At 43.0% G+C, this 12,251-nt stretch overlaps 1 protein-coding gene across 14 annotated transcripts in view; it reads right to left on the reverse strand.

Moving 5' to 3' along the window:
• TLN2 (talin 2) overlaps positions 1-12,251 on the reverse strand; it is a 472,001-nt gene that overhangs the window by 184,642 nt on the left and 275,108 nt on the right. For 13 of the 14 annotated variants that reach the window (XM_021094283.1, XM_021094275.1, XM_021094269.1 and 10 more), the window contains 3 exons: positions 11,703-11,855; positions 9,551-9,693; positions 7,848-7,975 (listed from right to left, as the gene is read on the reverse strand). In XM_021094283.1, the coding sequence (XP_020949942.1) occupies positions 7,848-7,975; positions 9,551-9,693; positions 11,703-11,855 (424 nt within the window). The remainder of the gene's footprint in view (positions 1-7,847; positions 7,976-9,550; positions 9,694-11,702; positions 11,856-12,251) is intronic. The other variant, XM_021094334.1, reaches the window with a different exon arrangement.

Here is a 12,251-nt window from a genome sequence, read left to right on the forward strand (position 1 = left end):
ATTACACATTGGAGGAATAAAGGGGAAGAGAGGCACAGGGGTGCACTAGAGATGGTGTCCCCCAGAGGACACTGGAACACCCAGGTTTCCTGAGCCCAACCTTTATGCTCAACCACCAAGTGACTAACAATAACATCTCAAATTTGGTATCACATGAAGTTCTCTAAGTGTGGTCACAAGACCAGGGGCATCAGTACCACCTGGGAACATGCTAGAAAGGCCAATTTTTCAGGCTTTGCCTCAAACATGTTGAACAAGAGGCTCTGGAGTGTGTTGTGTTGAAACAAGCCCTCTAGAGGATTTTGACATACGCTGAAGTTGGAGAACCAATGGCACAGTAGGCTGAACGCTCAAATCATGGAGTCGGACACAGTGGACTTAAATCCAAACTCAAAGATGAAAAAGACTGTGACTCAGGGCATTGCTCAAGTCCTGGTTGATGGAGGTGATGATAGAGGTGGAAGAAAACCCCATTGAACAGGGCAAACGATTATGGTGGTAAAAGCAGGGGTGAAGAGTGAAGACAGCCTGGGAGAAGGACAGGAAAGGGTTTAAGGACCTGTCTCAGCCACAGAACAGTTCTGTGCTCCTAAACCAATCCCAGTGCCCTTTGGTTTAAGGATGGTAATCGCCCAGACACTCAGAGACAGCTCAGGGCAAGATATAGTCAGAGGTTCCTGGTTTGAAAGTTCTGGAGTCTGAAGTAGTTAGGGAGGCAGATACCCACCTTAGGAGGCTGTTGCTAGGAGGAAACAGGGAAGGCACCCCTGAGTGGCTGTCACCGCCCTGGCTAAAGGGAGCACTCCAGGCTGTCAGGAGCACCAGAGAGAAGCCAGCTACATGGGCTGTGGTGAGGAACAGGAGGCAAGGCAGAGCAGGTGAGAAACAAAAGCTGAAATGCTTGCTTCATCCTCCATTTGAAAACAGAAAATCCACAGCCGCATTATTCTGACAGAATCACACAGAAGACCACATCCAAAGGAGAAATATGTGTTTGAACAGATGCCAAGAGAAAAACTGCCCAAAGACTTCCTACTGTGTCAAAAGCTTTGCTTGTTGACAGTAGAATTATCTTGAGTTTGTGGGGGACAGTGTCCAAGTCCACTCTAAATCCTTCCTCAGAGATTCGAGCCCTGGGTCGCTGTGTTTTCATAGGGAACTACTTCTGAAGAACACGCCAACAGGACGAAGGGGCCGCAGTGATCCAGGATGAGCGAGGTTTCCTCAGCCTGCTCCCTCCCGGCCTGCCTGCACCCAACCACAGGATCATCCCCCACCGTGGCCTAGAGGCAGGGAAGCTTCTCGTCTGACCGTGGAGGCCTATGCATTTTGCCTGTACCACACAGTGTATATCCAACCTCAGGGATTACAAGCTGTTATCACCTCACACACAATTACAACTGTCTTTTTTTGAAAGATGTGTTAACTGTGAAAACATGTGAAATATAAAAAGAATATACCTCAATTTATATACCTATCATCAAGGATAAATACATTACCATGTTGTCACATTGGCTTTATGGTTGCTACCTCTTGCTCTGCTCTTAACCAGAAATCACAGATTTAGCTGAAGTCCTACACCATTCTTCTTTCTCTCCCCAATGGTAGTCACTTTCTCAAAGTTAATTTCCCTGCATATTTTATTATGCTTCTCTATCTCCTTGTGTCAATTAACAATGTATTATTTCTCTTTATATTTTTAAATTCAACAGATTCCTCTTCTAAAATGGCTTGCTTCCTCTGTAAAGTACTCTGGTTTTTTGTACATTTAAATTTGTATGCATCTGAGAGACTTGAAATATTATATCCTTATTGATTTTGCATTCTGGATTACTTAGGATGCTGAATATTTTCCCTTCTTTTTACAAGTCAGTTGAATTTCCTCTTCTCTCGAGTGCCTATTTGCTATCCTGATCTTTTTTCTTAGAAGATTTTCCTTTTTTAATATTTTTTCCAGATATTAATTTGTTATTAGTAGTGTGCATTGCAAATAGGAAAATTTCTTTTTTCAGTCTGGAGCCTCATAATTTAGGGATGTCTTTAGATTAATATTTTAATTAGGAGAAGGTCACCAACCTTTAGAACTCTTATGTCACCCCAAATCAGTAATAGAGTGTTTTAATTATTATAGCTTTGTAAGAAATGGGATGGTTGTGTAAGCCCTCCATATATTTTCATATCTTATTTTTTGGCTGCGCCCACAGGATGAGGAAATTCCTGGATCAGGGATCGAACTCATGCCACAGCAGTGACAACACAGGATCCTTAGCCACTAGGCCCCCAGGGAACTCCACTTCATATATATCTATATAGATATACATCTTCATGTATTTAATATATATATTTATTTGATATATATGAATTTTTCTGACAGTCCTGCAGATGAATACCATTGTTATCTGGAACTAAGTGGTGATAAGCTGCTGTTCTATTCTAACGTCTTTCCAGAGAGTTGGCATTATCTTAATAGGTCTAACAAGTTTCTCGTTGATTGAGTGAATTAGCTATGGAGGTAAACCTATCACCTGCAAACAATGAGTTTCATTTTTCTCACCATGAAATTATTTCTTTTTTTCTTTCCCTATTGTGTATTTTACTTATTACTTATCTGCCTCTCTGCATGAGAATCAAGTTCCATGAGGGCAGGAGTGTTTGTGCTTTACGCTACTGTATTCCCAATGTCTATTATCTACTAGGTAGAAGACATGCAATGAATTACTTGTTGAACAATGACTTCTGCATTCCTGGAAGAAACCAGTTATAACTCGCAGTTATACATAAAGGCATGTCAGTGTTGGACTTTGTTAATGTTTTATGAACTTTGGGGAAGGCACCTCTATTCAGTTTAGAAGTTTTATGTGGTCTGGATTCAATTTTGTTGTCTTAATTCTTCTAGCTCCAAGTTAAGGTGAGGAGCTTTTGGTGCCTTTTTTTTTTTTTTTTTTTTTTCCTTTCTGTTCTTTGAAATAACCGGAGCCTAGTTTTTGTTTTGCTGTTTTTTAATTGGTGTATTTTAAACTGCTAAGACTACTTCTTTCAAGATTAGAGATCTATGCTGATTTCCTTTTTTTTTTTTTTTTGTCTTTTTGCCATTTCTTGGGCCGCTCCCGCGGCATATAGAGGTTCCCAGGCTAGGGGTCCAATAGGAGCTGTAGCCACCAGCCTATGCCAGAGCCACAGCAACACGGGATCTGAGCCGCGTCTGCAACCTTCACCACAGCTCACGGCAACGCCGGATCCTTAACCCACTAAGCAAGGCCAGGGATCGAACCCACAACCTCATGGTTCCTGGTCAGATTTGTTAACTACTGCGCCACAACGGGAACTCCTGATTTCCTAATTTTTGTCAAGATATTCAACTTTTTGGCTTCAAGTGTTCATTTCATTCACTTTGGATTTTTAAAATCACTATCTGAAGTTCTGCCTCCATTCTCATTACTAATAATGCTTGTTTTTGCCCTTTTCTCGCTTTTGTTTTAACTTGATCAAACACCAGAGATTTACATATTTTATTAATTTTTTTCAAAGCAGCAGCAATGGGCTTTGCTGATTCTGAGTTCTATTTAATTACCTTCTCTTGGCTAAAACATGTCTTTCTTCTATTTTGACTTGTTCTACTTATCATTCCCTGAGGGAGGTAGGGTCAATTATTCCCCTAAAATTGTGTATCTGAAATTCTCCTTGTAATGCTGTCTTTTCTCCTTTACAGATTTTAAGGTAAGGACAGATGATTACAGGCTCACAATTAATATATCATCCTGGCCAATGAGTCCTTCTTTCTTTATAATGACCTCCTTTGTCTCTACTTACACTTTGTTTGCCTTACAATCTCTTTTGTGCAACATTAGATATAGCTTCTCGAGCTTTGATTTAACTAGTTTCCATGTTCTAGGCCTTTACTTTGTCATTGTTATTATTATTATTATATATGTATTTTATACAGCCACACCTGCAGCATATGGAAGTTCCTGGGCTAGGGGCGGAATCAGAGCTGTAGCTGAGGTCTACACCACAGCAGCACCAACACTTGATCTGAGCCACATCTGTGACCTACACCACAGCTTGTGGCAATGCTCCATCTTTAACCCACTGAGTGAGACCAGGGATCAAACCGCATCCTCATGGACACTATGTCAGGATCTCAACCCCTGAGCCACAATGGGAACTATGCTTTTACTTTAAAACTTTCTCCTGTCCTAAATTTTAAGTATGTCTTACAGAAATAATATGGAGCTGGACTTTTAAATTTCACCAGATATGAGAATCTCTGTCTAGTAACTGTTAAGTTGGATTCACTCATATTTGCTATGATGCCTAAGATATTTTGTACTTTTTATTTATTTATTTATTTTTTGTCTTTTTGTTTTTGCCATTTCTTGGGCCGCTCCCACGGCATATGGAGGTTCCCAGGCTAGGGGTCGAATCGGAGCTGTAGCCACCAGCCTACGCCAGAGCCACAGTAACTCGAGATCTGAGCTGTGTCTGCAAACTACACCACAGCTCATGGCAACGCCGGATCCTCAGCGCACTGAGCAAGGCCAGGGATCGAACCCAAAGCCTCATGGTTCCTAGTCAAATTCGTTAACCACAGAGCCACGACGGGAACTCCTGATATTTTGTACTTTTTAAAAATCTTTTAAATTCTTCAATATTCTTCCAATTTCTGCTGTACAGAAAAGTGACCCAGTTATACCTTTACATACATTTTTTTTTTTTTTTTTTTTACATTATCCTCCATCATGGTCCATTCTATTTACCATGTCATCCTTGAATTGTCTCTGACTACCCAACATACAACCAGGGAAATGTGACTTCACTGTTTTAATTAAGAGGAGACAAACCTCCTCAGGAAGTCTTACCTGTACAGTACATGCAGTAATACACACGATTAAACATCTACATTAAATAAAAACATCTAGGAGTTCCCGTCGTGGCACAGTGGTTAACGAATCCGACCAGGAACCATGAGGTTGCGGGGTTCGGTCCCTGCCCTTGCTCAGTGGGTTAACGATCTGGCGTTGCCGTGAGCTGTGGTGTGGATTGCAGATGCGGCTCGGATCCCGTGTTGCTGTGGCTCTGGCATAGGCTGGTGGCTACAGCTCCAATTCGACCCCTAGCCTGGTAACCTCCATATGCCGCAGGAGCGGCCCAAGAAATAGCAAAAAGACAAAAAAAAAAACCAAAAAAACAAAACAAAAAAAAAACCTCATTACCCAGACTAGATTTGGTCTAATTATAGAGTCAAACAAATTCATAAGAAAAGGAGTTCCCGTCTTGACACAGTGGAAAAGAATTTGACTAGGAACCACGAGGTTGCGGGTTCGATCTCTGGTCTTGCTCAGTGGGTAAAGAATCTGATGTTGCCGTGAGCTGTGGTGTAGGTCAGAGACGTGGTTCAGATATGGCATTGTGGTGGCTCCAGCGTAGGCCCCGATTAGACCCCTAGCTTGGGAATCTCCATATGCCGCAGGTGCGGCCCTAAAAAGACCAAAAAAAAAAAAAAAAATTCATAAGAATAAAATAATTGTCACTAACCATAATAAATTTGTTTTAATCTGGAATCTGAGTAAGGATATGCATACCACTAGCGGCATGAGCTCCATACCGTAGTCTTAGAAAAAAGAAAACTGAACACAACTGCTTAACCTTGGTGGCCTCCCATGATTAGAAGTGACATCTTTAATGGAGCATCTGAGAGTCCATAAATCACGGGAGATAGTGTAAGAGCAACACCAGTCTTCTGACAACTGTTTGTAATCCCCATACAAGCTGGTCAGTAGTATAACAACATTCGCTGAGATGTAGCAGGCACAACCAGTGACAGAGCAAAGAGACAAAAGAATCTGTTATCACATTTTTAAGTACTTTCCTAATTTTGCTGCATGAAGGGACACCAGTGAAAGAGACCACGTTGCCCTTCAAGGAAGAATCTCTCCGTAAATGATGTAAATCCCAGAGTGAGAAGTCAGCAGCTATTTGCACAAAAATCCTATGTAACCAAGAACAAGACATTTCTCCTCTCTCTCCTTCTTCTTCTGCACATGTAGTGTAAAATACACCACTTTCTCAATTCACAAGGAGACCTAAGAACTGTCTGTTCAAAAACTCAAAAGAAAAGGCATGGATGAAATGACCAGACTAGCTCAAATTTAAGCACCCACTGAATGGCTACATTTGCATCATCTTCTCATCAGGGCCGCAAGGTCTTACAGCTATGAAAGCCTAACCTAAACATTTAATTTAAAAAACTTTTGGTTCATAAATCTTCTCTTCGTTTTCTCCTATTCTTCCATCAGTCACTCAAAGAAACAAAGTTTGTGTCCTCTGTCCGGAGCTTCATTAGCTCTCATTGTTATCAATTTCCATGACAATAATCCATATTTATCTCAGCAAATGTATCTGAGGGACCAGTTGTGAGGGCAGAATGTAGGAAAGTGAAACTACTAAAAGACTGTGTCCACATGCTCTTCTGGAAGGCATTGGGGGTATCAGAACAGAGAGAAAGGCTCCTGCAGGAAGGAAGCTGGACCAACTGGGTCGAAGCAGCCCCGAGGAACACTTGGCCATACGACTTGTTTAGAGAATGCAGATCAAAGTACTGATAGGACCTGCTCAGAGCCAGTCTCAGACTCAGGGTCACTGTATGGCCTACTGCAGGACAAGGCAAAACTTTGGAAAAGCAACCTGGGATTCATTAACCTAAGGGTAGAGTGTTTAGATCCAACAGTCTGTCAGGCAGGCATTCTCACCAGGAGAAAAGTCACATTTCCTTTATACCTTTGGGCACAGTGTAAGTGGGGTCAAGGGCCAAGTACGCACTGACGTCATCCTCTCCTCTCAACACACTCGGACACAATACAATGGATGAGCTACTCAATGCATCTCACACTGGCATGTCCTACAGAAAAGCCGACATCCGCTCACCCCCAGTCAGTACATGCGTCACGTCCCCACTTGTAAAAGCCTCTCTATAGGCTGCACTCTAGGTGAGAGCATGATATTGATTAGGCTAAGATTCTGCAGTGGTGTTTGTTTGTTTGTTTGTTCATCTGACCTAAGAGGAAGAAGAAGAGAGAGAGAAAAGGCAGAAAGAAAAGAGATAAAGGAAAGAAATGTTACCTGAGAAGAAACGTACAAAATCCTTGGAGAGGCCCAGATCAACACAGAAGGGAAGATGACCTCTGACAAACAGCAGCCTACATATGGCTGGGCTTGTCTGCAGGGCATTTCTAGGTAACCCAACACTAAGGAGTTAGACAAAGTGTTAGCTTTCTCCTGAGCCTGCAAGTATTGAACCAGAAAAAAAATCACCCCCATCACTTTATAAAAGAGAAGCAAAGACCAGATGGGTGGAAAGAGTAGAGCCAATATTTAAGCTAAACATTACACTTTCAGAGCCACGAAGATTTCCCAAGATTGTAGAAATAACGTGAGGCACTCTCTTTTATATTCTGTCATTCTAACACTGGAGTCTTAAAAAGAAATTAAATATGACAAAATTTGGCCTGGTATGAAGAAGGAATGTTCTCAAGGGCAGAGGTTTCAGAAGATGGTGGTAAGTGGGTTTCTCAACTCCAGACATACCCTGGACAAGAGATGCCACAGGTCCCGTGGGCCAGAGGATACCACACACTGTCCCAACGTGGGACAGGTCATCTTTACAGTCATCCTAACGCTGAATTTCCCTTTGGCTTTTCCAAAGGCCCATAATTTTCACTGGAAACTCAAGCTGAGTAAAAGCTCACAATCTTACAACTGCCTCAAACTAGGGTGTGTACATGACATAGTGAGCTCAAAAATAAATACTGAAAAAAAAGAGGAAAAAAGAAAAACAAAAGCTGATTTACTCTAAGAATCCAGGCTTGTGTTTATGCTCCACATGAGGTCCAAATTGTATCTGGGCTTGAAATCCACCAAATTCACAAGCTTTCTCGAAGGAGACAGGGTGGGAGCCGTTCAGGATATCATCCCGGGCCTGCAACACAAGAGGAAGCAAAAAGCATCAGGAGCTTGGTGGCAGGAGGGGAGGGGGAGGGGTGGAGCGACACCATCTCTTCACTGCTGTGCTCCTGCATCCAAGCATAACTACGCTGCAGAACAAGGGGAAATGTGCCAGCCAACTCAGAGCGAGGCATTAAGATACCATGGATGATCGTGGCACAGCAGAATGAAGGCAAAGGGAAAATGAGTCCTTGCCCTTAAACTGTCTAGAGATGGAGGACATCAGCAATGTCCAGCATATTACGACTAATGCTTGAGCGTCATCTGGGGAGGTAGAAGTACTGAGGCAAAGGGAAATCCCTGTATAATGACCCAGTTCTTAAAGAGGGAAACAGAAATACAATGTATTTTTCGTGATCGTAAATGATAAAACTAACAGAAAAATTATCTGGAAGTAAAATCAATCCAACCCCTATCCCTACAGAGAGAGAACAGTCTGGAACTTGATACTGAAGCCATTAGAAGCAGAGGATAAGCAAATGCAGAGAACTGCAATCAGGAGCCCACTGCACTCCCATTTCCTGACCCATTACGGCTGTTCCTCTTTCCTCTTTCTCTTTCTGTCTTTCCTTTCTCTCGTTGAATGACCCCCAGAGCACACTCAAATGGATACCCTCACCTATGGCTCTGAGTCTTAAACCAACAAGCACTGGCTTATTGCCTGATACCGCCCTTCCCTTCTGGCCTTCCAGCCTCTTTCTCCCTGCCCTCCCTTCCATCTACTATCTCAGGGCTCAGCATCTTTTCCTTGAAAAGGCCAGACCATTAAAAAATTAGATTTTCTGGGTCATGTGGTCTCTGTCACAGTTACCAAACTCTGCATTGGAACATGAGAGCTGCCACAGACAATATGTAGACAATTACGTAACACATAAGGGGACTGACCCCATGTATGATACGTTAACGAATGAGCTGTGGTTCCAACAAAGCTTTATTTACACGCACAGGTGACACCATGACCGTATTTTGCTGACCGGAGCATTATTCTATAAGCTGACAAGTAGATAAAAAGGAGAGGAAAGGGAAGGAGGAGACAGAAGAATGAAAGAACTGAGAGGGAGAAAGATGGATGTTTTCCTGAAGCCAACAGTAACCTTGGAGACTGTCTCATGCAAAGCCCACCTCTTACATATTAGTTAACTGCAACTCAGATAAGCTGAATGATTCATCTGAATTTAAACCATCAGTCAGTGGTAAAGACAAAAAAGGCCATTGAGAGAATATCATTCCATTGATGAGACGTACTGATTTTCTGATCAGTATTCCCTTGTACTCTCGACTTGGGCTAAGAAAGCTAGAGTGAGCATGAAGCCAGGTAAGCACCACAAAGTCACGCAGAGGGAGATGGGACTGGCTGCCAGGACCCCCAGTGGGAGGCCAACCAATAACCAGTCATAGTGGATGTCAACCTGCACCACAACCAAACACGCCTGGACAGTGCATGTCACAGACCTGGTGGGAGCCCAACCCTGCTCCTCTTCACCAGGAACCACCACCAGAGCTTCTGGAAAGCTCACCAACCTCAGCATCTAAGCACTAAATACCGTACCTGGACATAGAGCAAGTTCAGCTGCACAGGATCTCTGGAGTCCACATTCTGATCAGAGTAAAAAAACTTCCGTCTAAGCAGCAACGTTTCATTTTCATCTACTCCTTGTTCTCTGAATGTTCGGCTGTGATCCAGCCAATTTACTGCAATGCAAGACGACATATGAAGGAACTCTGCCTATTTTTCCTCTTGGTTCAAGGGGATTAACCAAAATAGCAGTGTGATACAGATGCGGATTTCTAGAATGCTGATATTCAGTTGTAGTTACATTTTCCATTAGATCTGAGCTTTTTCACTTTGCAAAGTAATTGTACATGTATCATATGACACACGAAAAAGCCAATGAGAAAGTCTGCAGCCATTTCTAAGTTAGGAAAGCCCCACAACAAATTTATACTATTCCCCTTCCCTCTGGAGGAAAAAAAGAAAAGAAATAAGGAAATGAGCACTTTCTGCCAAGACATCCAAGGTGGCATTTTCTTTTAAGTTAAAAGTGATCAGGTGAAACAATTTGTAAACTCTGAGCATCATGAGTTACTACTACCTCTGACTTTAAGTAGAAAAGAGGAGGAAAACGAAAGTATTTGGGGGAGGGGAGGACCAGACACTAAGGGGTAGGGGTGGCAGAACCCTGCCCAAGGCCCAGCTTCCCTCTCATTCAGAAAACACTCACACAGGGAAGGATCATTCCTCTACATTTCCCACAGCTCTCACTCCTATATTCCTCCCTGGGCTGAACACACACGTTTTGAGCACGTATGTATTACTTTAGCACAGGGAATGTGTTGGCTTGACTTCATTTCCCACAGTACCTGGGAGAGTATCGTGCACAGTAAAAAAAATCCTCAGGATTTGCCTACTAAGGTCTCACTGGGAAAGAAGTATGCAAATGGAAAACAAATAAGGCGGAAGAAAAAAAGAGAGATGGAGAAAGGGTCAGCACAAACAAAAGCCCCACTGAAGATCAATAAACATAATGACAAGGATGACATCAAGCAGCATCAGGAGCAGGGACAGTGAAAGACAGAGGCTGGGAAGGTCTGAACTGTGCATGAAATAAGACCCTCCCCTGGCGGGGGCGGGGGGGAGGGGTGTTGTATGTGTGGGGGGTGTTGTCAGGCAGCCAGGTGCACAAAGCACAGGATTGGGGGACACATAGGGTATCCATACTGGCTTTTCTGTATATTATTAACTCTGTGGCTGTAGCAAAGGACTTTCCTATGGTAGAATTATATTACTGTTTTGTAACCCCTAAGGAAATAATGGATCCAGGCAATGGTCATGGTGGCTGTTAACATCACAAAAAAGGAGACAACCGAATTCAACTTCCTAACCGAAGTACACAACACCATAAAGGCATCTTTACTTTTGAAAACACACACAAATCTGATTAAGTCCACAGCTCTCAGGCATTAGAAGGGACAGATGAACATGTTAGAGGACAGTGCAGATATGCAATCCACAAAATCCAGGATGGGAAAATGGTTCAAAAAGTAACAATGTGGTTTCTTCTCCTAACATTAAAAGGAAAAAAGAAACAAGATGGCAGGAAAGCCTGGGGACTCAAAGAGTCAACAACCTATCATCCAGCCTTATTTGGACCTCTGTTCAAAAAAAAAACCATTACTGGAGTTCCTGTTCCTGTCATGGCACAGTGGAAACAAATCCGACTAAGAACCATGAGGTTGAGGGTTCATTCCCTGGCCTCACTCAGTGGGTTAAGGATCCAGCGTTGCTGTGAGCTATGGTGTAGGTCACATACGCAGCTCAGATCCTGTGTTGCTGTGACTGTGGTGTAGGCCGGCAGTTGTAGCTCTGATTTGACCCCTAGCCTGAGAACCTCCAAATGCAGTGGGTGCGGCCCTAAAAGGACAAAAGACAAAAAAAAAAAAAAAAAATCACGAACAACTTTTTACAAGGCAATGGAGAAAATGTGAACACGATGTGTGTATCCAGTAATAAGAGATTACTGTTTAGATGTGAAAGGGTATTATCATCACTTTTTTTTCCCTTCAGAGTTTTTAATCTTTTCAGGACCCAGTTCAAAGCGTTTATAGATGAAATAAAGGAAAAAACACCCCTGTGCTGGGTCATCCAGATGATGGGAGAGGAGCGAGCCCGGGCAGAACCACGTGTCTCCTTGGGCACTCACAGTCATCATCCGTGTGAAGCTTGGCCTTCAACTTCTCCATCTTCCTCTCGTCTCGTAACAGCGTCCTGTCTTTTTTTAGCGTACCCGTCCCTTCCTCTTTTTTTTCTTCAATTGTTTCTTGGATTAAAGAGTATTCTTCATAGTTTGTAATTCCTAAAAATTATCAAGTTATTATAATCAGAGACTACACTGCTATCAACGCCTTTCATCCTGGGGCTTTAATACTGCTAGGAGTTTCTGGGGGCAAATGACAGAAAGAAGCCTTGCCAGGGTGAGGGTCAGGGTCCCCCAGGGAGCAGACACAAGGCCACAAATGAGGATCTTCAGCTAGTTAAGGCACATTTAAAACGTCGTGTTGGCAGTTCCTGTCATGGCTCAGCAGAAACGAATCTGACTATCATCCATGAGGACGCAGGTTTGATCCCTGGCCTCGCTCTGTGGGTTAAGGATCCGGCGTTGCCATGAGCTGTGGTGTAGGTTGCAGACGCAGCTCAGATCCCACGTTGCTGTGGCTGTGGCATAGGCTGGTGGCTGCAGCTCCGATTGGGC

This window comes from Sus scrofa, chromosome 1, assembly GCF_000003025.6.
Source record: "Sus scrofa isolate TJ Tabasco breed Duroc chromosome 1, Sscrofa11.1, whole genome shotgun sequence".
NCBI lineage: Eukaryota > Metazoa > Chordata > Mammalia > Artiodactyla > Suidae > Sus > Sus scrofa.